Source organism: Protopterus annectens, chromosome 3.part0 (assembly GCF_019279795.1).
Source record: "Protopterus annectens isolate FY-2018-M chromosome 3.part0, PAN1.0, whole genome shotgun sequence".
NCBI classification, from domain to species: domain Eukaryota; kingdom Metazoa; phylum Chordata; order Ceratodontiformes; family Protopteridae; genus Protopterus; species Protopterus annectens.
In genome coordinates, this window is record NC_056731.1 from 1,094,777,902 (window position 1) to 1,094,790,485 (window position 12,584).

General features: G+C 38.3%; 1 protein-coding gene across 5 annotated transcripts in view; it reads right to left on the reverse strand.

Annotated features, from left to right (window-relative positions):
• The window catches only part of DROSHA (drosha ribonuclease III), a 3,547,421-nt gene that overhangs the window by 449,749 nt on the left and 3,085,088 nt on the right, over positions 1-12,584 (reverse strand). For all 5 annotated transcript variants that reach the window (XM_044065333.1, XM_044065331.1, XM_044065329.1 and 2 more), the window contains exon 29: positions 59-141. In XM_044065333.1, the coding sequence (XP_043921268.1) occupies positions 59-141 (83 nt within the window). The remainder of the gene's footprint in view (positions 1-58; positions 142-12,584) is intronic.

Genomic DNA, 12,584 nt, shown 5'->3' on the forward strand with positions numbered 1-12,584 from the left:
AACAAAATTTTAAGTTCGGAAAAAGTTAGCTTAGACTTTTACCAAGCAGAGCACAAACCTTGAGACGTGGGAAGAAACAAACATTCATGAATGTATGAACGTACATCAAATCCTTATCAATGTAAAGTGCAGCAATAAAAGCTAGAAATCAGAGAAAGAGAAAAGAAAAAGTATTATACAACATATCTCACCTCTACAAAGAGTTAGCACACAACTGAATATTAATAACACAGCTTTAATCCAACTATTAAAGTTTGAGAGAATGTAATTAGACACATTTAAAACGCAGTCAGGAGGTTATAGAGACATGAGATCAACAAATGAGTACCTTTACCTGTGGACCATGCATCAGGTGTATATGACACACATCCCTAGCATTTTATTTTGTAGTAAATCAGAAAAAATACTGTGCACATCTGTAATTTTCAAGTGTTAATTTATATTACAGTAGTCCTTCCAATTTACTGAAAATGCCATCACCATACAAGACAAGCAATTAAAAAGTGAAGCAGCAATACAAGTCTATAGGGTTGGGAGGGTGGCCTAATGGTTAAGGTGCTTGCCTTAGAAACACAAGGTGCAGGGTTCAATTCTCACAAGGAATAATTGGCTAGGCTTACAATGGCTCGCAAGGGCAGTTAGCCTAATACTAACCTATGAACCTATGAACCTATTTATGTATGTATGTGTTTGTGTGCACTTTGAGAATGTGGCTATAAACAAGACTCAAAATATACCAGCTATTATTTAAGAAGTGAATTTCAAGAGTGTTGGTTTGCCTTTGCCTGATTAACTGTTTATTAGCTGCTGTACATACTGACATGACAACATGTTCTACATAAACTTCCAATCATATTTATTTAATCCATTCTATCACAAAGGGTGACTATCATCAGTTTTTGCGTATATGGTAGAATGTATTTAATGTACACCCCTCCACATCTTACTGGTCTTTAAGAAGCACTGTTCCCTTTCTAAATGCAGGAACAGACAAGTATGTATCAGAAAATGTACTTACTGAGATGCCATACAGCAAAATATCTTTCTTTATGAATGATGATGATGGATGATGTCACTGTGCCTAAAAGGCTACTAGCATGATACAAAAATGATACAGATGACCAGTATGTTTCAAGAAAAGTGACAGATTTTCCTTTAGAATGTCCATGTAAGAATATTCTCTAAATGTCAGTCATTCATTAAGGTCAGGAGCAGCGAAACAGGCAGGCAAGTATACCCATTAAAGTAACTGCAGAACCATATTTTTAAATTCTGTCAATTACCTACACACAAACCTGGAGAAGGGAAATTCCACACAAGAAAGGGCAGATACACTGCAGAATTATACTTCTGATGTTGAAGGTCCAATTACCTACATACAGATGTAAAGACCCATAGTAGCGGGCACTCACCTTAAGTAACATTACTTCCTTGCTTCTACAATGATAATGAACTGTTATATCCAGTTCTTTAATTGCCTGTTAGCAACAACCATACAAAACCACCCACCCTTTGCATTTGTTTCCACAAATGTAACTTCCGTGGAGGTCAAATGATCCTACCCAGGTGACTGCCTCTGTGAATACTTGCAGCTATGTTCTCTACTGATTGCCAGGCTAGACTGAACAGATAGGTGGAGTAAGAAATGCAGAATGTGATGTAACCCCATAAATAGTGAAAATGCCAGCTAAGGGACAGCTGTACACAGAGGCATGGCAGAATTTAAGGACAGAATACTGTACTAGATATATATATATATATATATATATATATAATATATATATATATATATATATATATATATAACAGCGTGGAAAACATTTATTTATTTATTATTTTATTTTACATTTGTTGACGGGCTAGTCTAACTGGATATATGTCCATTTTCAGTAGAGGCCCGGGAGATAAGCTCCGAGGAAGCAAAATACAATCACTTATACAAAAAAATTAATGTGTACAACGAACATTGCAGGTACAGAACAGAGAAAAATCACAGAGGTCATTTGTTTATAGCATAGTGCTAAATATACAGATAGAGTTAGTACAATAAAAAATTTAGTTGCAATACAACATGTAAAAAGATAGCAGCCGAGTTATATAATGTATTAGTAAACAAGTTGTCATAAAGAAAAAGTAGGAGCTGAAATATGCAGTATATGAGTAAAAGTAGTCTCCATTAATAAATTCTGAGGATGTCAGTAAAAATATCTTGAAGGACTAGGTCAGTTGTTTCTAAGGAAAGGAACAAGACTACTGAGAAGAGGAGGGTAGGTAGGTCCAAGTAAGAGCAGTAGTAGATCAGTCAGGTTTAGTACAGGGGCACAATCAGTGTGTTCTGAGGAAAAGTTTCAGGTTGTTTTTAAACAGTGATATAGAGGGAAGAGAGGACAGTTCGCTAGGAAGAAGGTTCCAGGATTTTCCAACAGTATTAGAGAAAAGAGAGTCCCCGGCCCTGTTATTTGACTTACAAATATTTACAAGAAGTCTATGTGATGAACGTAAGGTCTTTAGATTGTTGTAGGGGATAATGAGGGTAGATAGTATAGAGGTATTGGTAGGATGGTAAAGGGTTTTGTGGGCAATGGTAAGTTGGTGGAATTTAAGCTGATTTTGTAATTCAAGCCACCCTAGTTGCTTTAGGTTAATACAGTGGTGGGTTCTGAAAGGGTTACTTGTAGCAAATCTGGCTATGTTATTGTATGACTTTTCCATTTTATTAAGGTTGTTTTTAAGAGAGATTAGTATATATGGGTGAGGCATAGAGGAGAGTAGACATTAAATGAGTGTGAGCAATAGTTATTCTTGCTGCAGGTGAGAGGAAGGGTTTGATCCTGTAGAGAGAGCCTAGTTTTCTATTAACAGATTTTAGGGTATTGCTAATATGGATGTCAAAGTTAAGCTTATTTATGGTGATATCTAGTAGTTTGGTAGTTGGGTCTGGGGATATGGGAGTACTGTTATTGGATGTTACTGTGAAGTCTATTGGGGGGGACTTACACGTAGGAGTGAAAAGGAGGAGTTTAGTTTTTTGGGGGTTCAGAAGGAGAAGGCATAGAGTAAACCACTGTTCAACTGTGTTAAAGACCTTTTGGGTAAGGGAGTGCAGTTCAGATATGGATGTGGCTGAGCATATAAATGTGGAATTATCTGTGTATTGTATGCATGTAGCTTGGGGGATTGCTAGGTGAAGGTCGTTGATAAATAAAGAAAATAGGAGAGAGGAGAGAGAAAGAGGTCCTAAAATATGGACCCTTGAGGGACACCTATGTTAACGGGCAGATTGGTAGATAGAGTGTTATGCCAAAGAACGGCCTGTTGTCTGTTGGCCAAATGGGATTTGAACCATTTTATAGCTAATGTATCTAGTGACAGAGATTTCAAGATATTTATAAGTATCTGGTGATTTACCATATTGAATGCCTTAGACAGATCTATAAACAGTGCAGAGGAAAGCATATTGAGGTTACGGTTTTTGTTGATACAGTCAGTGAAGTAAAGGAGGGCAGTAGTAGTGCTGTGGGAAGGTCTGAAACCATGTTGAGAGTTGGAAAGTAAGTTGTTTTGGATTAGGTAGTCTAGCAATTGTCTATGGATGGATTTTTCCATGATCTTTGCTAGGGGGGACAGTAATTGGAGAGTTCAGTAGAGTTACCTCCCTTATGAAGGGGGATAATATGGGAGATCTTCCATATTCTAGGGATGTGTCCTTCACTGATGGTTCTATTGATAAGAATGGAAATGGGGTAGGCAATAGATTTGGCTCCTTTTTGTAGATATTCAGCGGGAAGGTGGTCTGCTGAAGGAGTGCATGGTTTCAGTTTTTGGATAAGGGCAAGAATATATGTAGTTGGGACTGGTTGGAGGAGAAATGGAGGGAGTGGGTTAGTGGTAGAGTTAGATATAGATAAGTCCTGAGTAGATAACTGACTGGCAAGGGTTTGAATGGCCTCAGTGAAAAAGGTATTAAAGGCATTAGCAGTCTGCTTGGGATTCTCTTGGTCTGTGCCTTGTGGGTTTGGTGTGATGGATCGGCCTGGGTGTAATTGATTAATACTTGCCCAGAACTTTTGTGGTTTATTATGGTGAGCCTGCTGGAATTGTAGGTAGTAGTTTCTTTTGTCAGACAGTACAGCTTTTTTAGTTTCATTTCTTAACTGCCTGAGGTTTTGTTGATCTACTGGGTTTTTAGTTAAGTGAGATTTATTCCAGTATTTATTTCTGAGTTCGATTTTTTGCCTGGTTTCTTTTGAAAGCCTTGGGGTAGATTTAGTTCTCATTCTAATAGAGCAGGTTGGAGCATGGTGGTCTAGTATGGCTAGGAAGTTAGAATTAAAGTAATTAACAGTTTCCTCAAGTGTTAGGTATTTTAAGGGAGACCAGTTACATGCTCTTAGTTCCCTTTGGAAGAGATCGGGGTTGAAAGTTTTCTTGGTTCTAATTGTCCTAGATATGGTTGGATTAGGTAGATTTTTAGGTATTAAGCCTGATGATGTAGGTTAGTGAGTAGTCACTTACATCATCAGGGAGGGTTCCAGATTCATATGTCTGGGGATGATTATTTATGGGAATCCAATCTAAGGTACTTTCTTTCTTATTAGGCTTGTTTATCCTGGTAAGGGAGGTAATGATTTGTGAAAAAATAAAAAGGTTAATATGGCTTGTAAGGTGGGTACTGCTACAACACTTCCAATCGATGTTAAAATCACCTAGGATTATGGTTTCATGGGGTAAATTTTGGGATAGCCAACAAAGGATATTCTGTATGGTAGCAATGTTATTACCAGGCGGAAGATAGGTACAGATAATATAAACGGATTTGAATTTGTTAAGTTGAAGCTTGGTAATAAGAATTTCAGCATTGGAGTCTTGATTATATCTTGAACATATCCCAAATATGTATATTTATATATATATATATATATATATATATATATATATATATATAAAATAACGTGGAAGACATATGCCAAAAAATAACGTGTCACTGGTGACAAACTCTCAAACATACCAGCAAATGTATTTTTTTTACATGTCATAAATTTAGCAGAAATCTGCTGAATTTATCTTGAGGACATGCTGCCTAAAATTTTAATGTATTCACTACAATTGGCAGTGGCTGATAAGAGAGAAATACAGATGAAATACAACAACACATCTATGATGAAATTTATTACTGCAGAAGGGAGGTTTGCTGAATAGCTTTCTGTTTCTCAAATATACTGAAGTCCAGGCTTATCCTTCAGAATGCAGGACATCCCCTTACAGGCACTCTAATTAAGAGAAATATGCAAGAAACAGACACTTTTAACGCTAAAGATTTATTAAAATGTGCAACAGGCTAATGTTTCCATTTGAAGTGCCTAAAGTATTTGTAGTGCAGCATTAGAAAGCTATGTAGTATCTATAGTAGATAGCACTGTTGCCTCAAAGCAAGAGATTCCCCATTTAGATGGTCGGGTGGGTTGCCTTCTCTGCAGAGTCCGTATGCCCTCCCTGTGATGGCATGGATTTCCTCTGGGTGCTCTGATTGCCTTCCACATTCCAAATATATGCAGTAGGTGGACTGGACACTCTAAATTAGCCATAGGTTTGAGTGTGTGGTGTGGAAGAACTACTGCTACAGGGCTAGCCACCCGGCAGTGCAATCCCTGGCTCTAGACAACTGCCACTGTTAAAGTGACACCCTGACCCCATGTGCAAAAAATGGGAAAAAGGAGTTGTGGATGGATGGTGTCTATACGCCAAGGTGTTATACCACAAAATAGGGGAAAGAACAGCTTGCATCCTGGTCACACCTTGTAAGCAGCAACGTAAGATGAAATGAAAATTATGTTTGTTTGTAGATATTACGCATGCAAAATAATTCTAAAGCAACTCAGATAGCAAAATGAGACCACTATGTACACATTAAAGAAAAAGTACAAGGACCAAACTAAAAATTAAAAGAAAAAAAATGATCTCTGCATGCAGGTCATCTCAATATTAGGTACTCAAGTCACCAAACTATAGAATCACTGCAGCTTGTAAGTCCTCAAAGTATGATAAATAAAATAAATAAAATGTAGAAGCATTTAGCTTAGATGACTGAAGATTGCCTTGAATTAAATAGCAAGGACATTCCATAAGTAGTGTGCATTCATGCAAGTACTGATTAAGGAGTTCTGATGGAAAGTGACACAAAAGCCAAACAGGCTCCAGGTGGCTACTATGCATATGGCAGGAAATGCTGCCGATGTAGTCTGTAGTAAGATACAGATTATCTGAAGTTGAAACAAAAACTCAGGATATATACTAAATGTACTCACAGCAGGTGTAATTAGAGGTCAGGTGTTCACATGTAGCTGGGAAAACAAATGACTTCTGTACACAGCAACATCACATATTCCTGGCATGGCATTCCCCTACTGTCAAGAATAATAAAGGAGCAGATCGAGAAGTTTCTGGTGAACAATCAAGTGACATTTAACTCACAATAATCTGTCACTCAAATTACTACTTTGAAACTATTATTTCACCTAATAAGTTCTTTCTATATATTTCCTTAAATGCAGAAGTTAAACCAGCAGTAGTAGGAATCTACAGTTAAATAAACAGTTAAGTGATGCAATGCCACAGAAGCAGCACAAAGCTAAAGATTGTACTTAATGATATCTACTATGGTAAAACTGCAAATAAGCAGTTCCTGAGGATACGGAGTTAATGTCTTTGTGAAATTACAGCCAGAGCTAAAAAGAGCACAAGTGTACTAGTGCTCTACATACAGACAGTTAAAATTCAAATGCTGCCCCAATAAGTGTAATGCAGAACTGCTGCACTTTTACTGCTCCCTTCATCTTTGTTTTGGGCTCAACTAATCCATTTTAAATCCAGGATAATTATCCAAACAATCCCGCAATATGTAGTGAAGAAAGGTTTACTCTGTATCTTCTGTGTACTTACCAGTTAAGAAAAAAGGTGAGGTAGCTGAAATGGTGTCATCCATGCAAAGTTACCCCAAAATTAGAATAGATGCCTGTACTCTGATGATAGAAATTATTTTATTTATTTATTTATTTATATTTGTTGACCGGGAGTTAGAAATTATTTATTTTATTTATTTATATTTGTTGACCGGGAGTGTCCGACTGGACGTAGGTTCATTTTTAGTGGAGGCCCGGGGAGAAAAACTCCACAGTTAAAATAAACAGACAGTAGTTACATTGGATTACATAGCGATTAACAATTTACATAGCAATTACTTACAACATATTTACAGATGAAGAACATAGTACATCAGTAGACAATTAGAATCTTTATCTGTGAAGTACATAACAGACATTAACAAATGTTACAATAAGACGTTCCTGCTGTATAATAAGTACTAGGCTTATGAGCATCTGAGCTTGCTATAATCAAGGTAGTTAGTGGAGTGAAAAGAAAGGTAGTGGTTGGATGGGTGGGTGATATTAGAGAGGGAGTTGCAAGGACATAGCCAGCATGTTTTTAGGAAATAAATAAATGAAGTATATGTCTTTTGCATTTAGAGAGCCATTCCAAAGTAGTTAACTTTTTATGTAAGGTCTCCAGATGAAGTTAAATTTGTAATATACCAGGGTTATTAACAGTCAGGGCTCATTTTCTTACCTGCTGTGTAAGCAGTGCATAGCAAAAATGACACTCCTATTGCTCTGCCACAAATTCTTGTTATTGCAAAACTGATTACAATAAATTAGACATTTTGTTTACTAGTAATAGTGCTAAAAAGGCATTTGTAAAATTATTTTATGTTATCATAACCAATTTCACCTAAATGACTACAGCATTCTGGATTCAAAGACATCCTGTCACTAACCATATGCCGTAAAACTGTGCAACAATTATAACAGCAGCTGAAATTGAATTGTGAATTCCAAACTGAACACTAAATGCTTTTTTAATTACGAATGTGTTGATACTAACTGCAGAAACCAGGATCATAAGTCAGCTCTATGATGCAGGGGCAAGGTGTCATTTGTGCCACCTGCAACCCGAGTTTGGGAAAAGACTTGAGCCTATCCTAGGAGAAGAGTCTGGAGAAGCCTGATGCCTGTGTGATCTCTAGTGCAGACCAGGTGTCTCAGGTCAGCCACTCAGATTAGAGGGGGTAGGTGATGATATCTCTGATGTCACTGAACTAGCGTCTCCCTAAAGTAGAGGCACGGAAAGGCAGCTATCAATCGTGGCAGTTACCTGTTCCATTCATGTAGTTCCATGATGATTCCCCTGCTCTTTGGGCCTAAAGATAAGATATCATCAAGACCGACTTCATAAGGATTTGGAAGGTCCAACTGTAAAAGGCTTACGCTAGTGGTAAAAGAAGTATCAGCTGAAGATTGGGTGAGCATGAAAAGCAGGAGACCAGTCAGAAGGTGGCACCAGGAGGGGAGAAAAAAAAAACAAGAGCATGCCTCTACATAATTATGTTTAATCTCAAGATTTGGTATTCCAAAGAGCTACTAATATAAGACATGAGGTACATTATATCTCAAAAAACTATTAAACAAGATTCAGGAAGCAGCATGCCATATGAATATAGGCCCTCATCATCAAGATAGCATGGTGACAGTAGTCAACAATTTTTGCCACAACTGGAGAAAAAAGTCTGCAGAAGTTAGGAAAGTAAAGTTGTGTGAAAACTCATCTAGCACCTTGGGTAGTCAGGTTGGTTTTAAGGACATCCACAGGGTAGACCTAAACTTCTCATGCTGCATACATTAGGAGGATGCAGTAAAGTAACAAATTATCAGCCTGCACAACTTTCACTTATTTTTTTTGTGGGAAAAATGCTCCACAACATCTGTTAAAGAAATCCAGCCCTTACACAACACAGCTGTTGTCTCTGAAAGCATGGGCAACATGTTTTCTAACCCCCAACTGGGAATCTATTACTGCAGCAGTGACTGGTGTATCTGAATATCTACTGCTAGGATGAATTGCCACACAACTGTATTATGTTCATCATATGGATCACTGCTGCATCAATATTCATAACTAATAAGAGAACCAAATCCATACTTACCCTGACTGCAGGTCCAGGGTAGGAGAGATAACATGCTCTGCAATACTGCAGTGGGGAAGCTTGCTCTGCTTCTGCAAACGGAATCTAGCTTGCAGTGTTTGGAGTGTCAAGTAGCTGTTTCACAGATGCTACTGGCTAACATATTCCTAAGGAAGGATGGAGCAGCTGTCACAGAGTTAGCCCTCACTTACCCTTGCTGTGGTATTTATGGTAATCACAGACAAACAATACAACTTGCTAGCCATATGGAGATGGCTTGTTTTGAAACTGGAAAACCATCACCCTAACTTAAAGAAAAAAAAAAAACAGCTGGTCAGACCTGCCAACCACTTTCATTTCTGGCTAAGTATTATGAGTTGCATATGCACATCCACTAAAAACATTACTTTCTTCCATTTGTTCTGATGTTTTATGACACAAATCTGTAACTGGAAAGTCTAGTTAACACAGGTTCATAGGAGATTACAATGGTCAAAAGCCCTTACAAGCCTAGCTGTTATTTTCAGTCTCTAAGGGCTAGACGATGGCTTAGGTTTTGTGCTTATGCCTGTGAGTATTTTATAGACTGCCCCTGTCCATAAGGGACATGAGTGCCACCCCCGGACTGAATTTTCAGTTCCCCATCCATATAGTTCTGAGATTACTGAGGACATAAAGGAGTTGTTAACTCTTACAATATAACCTTGCCCTGAAGGAAAACAAAGAAAAAATATATTTAGGCTAAAAAACAGCCTGGGACCAATCACTGGTTAAACGATTTGCTCAGGGTTACAAAGTAAGCAAATGAAGGCTGTGCAACTCAAAGCCAGGACTGCTGCAAGATACTAGTATTTCAATCACAGTCTTAAATCTTTGTACCAAACTGCCAGACAAGTGTAGAGCCATTTTCTTTTTCAGGGAACTAGGAAATTTTTAAAACCTTGTTCCTTCATCTTCTGGTAGAAATATTTCTGTGGCTGTGGATGTCAACATATGTTTTAGTAGTGGAACTACCAGTGTCATATAGTCCTTTGGAAGTTCAATCACATTACCCAAATAAAAGTGATTATCTTTTGAACTTTGTCCTTCATCACACAACCAGATCCCTCATCCAGGTGATTGCAATCAAAAACATTAGTCTTTTTCCAGTTAGATGGGAGAGAACGGTACAGAGGGGACTGGGTAAGAGAAGTTATAAGACAGTACTAAGAGGTACTGTGCTGACAGTGTGAATGTCCACTGTCCCTACCTCTTTCCCTGTTGCCTGCCCAGGTCTCTCCCTCCTCTCTGACAACTTATTTCAAATGTTTTCTTCATTTAATTAATTAATTCAGCCTTGCTCTCTTTTCTATAAAAAAGAGCTGCTGCTTGGTCAGAAAATTTATGTTGTTTTTTGGTATCTGGGCTGAAAACATTTACTTCACCATTTGAATAGTTTTGCTATTTTCTTTACGCCTATTAAAGATTTTTCTGCAAAAGCTGACAAAAATGCAGGTAACTGTCTAAAGTGGCACTAGGAATTTGCACCTTAACATCTTCGGGAAAAGGCTGGATCCTTATCATGGGATGCCAGCTAATCACTGTATCAGAGGCAGCTGCTCCATGAGCTGCAGCTACAGCAGTAAAGCCACATCTAAGAGTATGTTTTCCTAAGCTAACATTTGTCTGAATGAGTTTAGATGACCTCAAACTTAAGGACATATCTGAGATAGGGTCTACCATCTCTTCTATTTGTTTTAATACATCTCTGACATCCTATAAAAGAAGGGTTGTTTGACACCTGACAGCTCTGATACCCAAAGTGGCTGACATTTACACTTTTTTGACATACCTAATCATCTGCGTTTTTTGTCAAGAGTAATACATATAGGGGATAACTGTGATCCTTTCACCGTGTGCAGAGAGAAGACAGACAGAGCCACAACAGGAGTCCTGTAATGGCACTTAACCCTGTCTACCACATGATAAAATCTAACAAGCTTCCAGGGAGCTGAAGGTTTGTAGTCTAGCTTTAAGAGGCACTTCTGACTATATTCTTGAGAAACTGGAATACTGTTGAAATAACAATCAGGAAGGGCTCAAGATTATCTAGTAAATCAGGTATCTCTGGTGGGAAATGGACACTTCTTTAAAACCCCACTTGAAATGTTTTAGGTTGAGGGTCTCATCAAAAGAGACATCTTGCAGTGGTAACTTCAAAGAAAGGGATTTCTTCTCTTCTATATCACATTCAAAAGATGAACACATTTGTGAGGAGTAAGTTAAGTCTTGATCCTCTTTCACATTAACATGCAAGTCAGAGAAAGGATCCTGTGAGCGGACTCTCTTCCACTTGGCTAGGCCTGAGGTATATGAAGTACTAGGCTCTACAGTAAGGTAATGGGTACCTGCCCTTTGCCAGACCACTACCTACTCTTCTGTAAATCTCTTGTAGCAAATAAAGGCCAAGAAAGGTCCCTAGTGGACAGACAAAGCAGGGTTGAACATCTACTCTGCAGAAATATTTGCTTTAGGGATTACCAAACTATAACTTTATGTTCAGAATTAACTGTCTCTACTGGAAGAGAGGGATGCAATACAAAACTAGAAGAGACATTTCCTGGGGAACGCCACTCCTCTGGGATCTATGCCACATGCTGACCAACAGAGGATACCTTTGGACTAGCATCCATATGTAATACAGCCTTAATTTCAAAAGAAACCAGTTGAAAAATAGAGCTATCCCACTATCAGCCTTCATTGACAACTGGCAGCATAGCCAAAACAGGTGCAGTAGCTGGGGGCTTGCCAGGCAGTAGCTTCCAGAAGCCAGTACTCTCTGGCCTTGGGAGGCTGATAGGGTCTCATTGACGCCTTGCAGTCTTGCCAACTTGTTTGTAGAAACACCAAATGTTTTGGCTTATCAACCTTAAGGTGACTATTGGCTTAAGTTTTCTAGGCCTGCAAGAAAAGACATTCCTGACAAAGACGTCAAACGGAAATGTGCCCTTTGACTTTAGATAAGACGATTTTAGTGCTCTGAAAATGATTCTACATTTTAGTCTTACTTTTTAAGGCCTTTAAAAGTCAAACGGGGTGATCCTTCCAAACAGGAGAGGCACTGAAGGCGGAAGTCTGTCACTGGGATCTGCTTCGTGCAGACAATGCCATTAGCCTTGGAATCTCCAAACACACAATGAAAAGAATATCATGAAGTACCCATGTTTATCATTTTAATGATAATAAAGTGTTTACAAAGGAAAAACAAACAAAACAATAACTAAAAGGGTACTTATTACTCTAGAAGTCACCTGGTTGCAACCAGGGGACTGACAAATAAATGCTGGTAAAAGACAAAAAAGTACAATTGTGTAAAATCTTACCATTACAGTAGATGTCCTTCCCTTCACTGTTGCAGTACTCATTACACTAGGGATCCCCACCAAGGGTAGCTAGAAGCCCAGCCAGTATAACAAAGCCATAGGTTGTAACAACGACATTGTACATCACACGTATGCCCTACGCTGTTAAGCAGAGGGCATAAAGGTGACGTACAGACATACATACCTTCCTCAGAACTGAAAAGCCC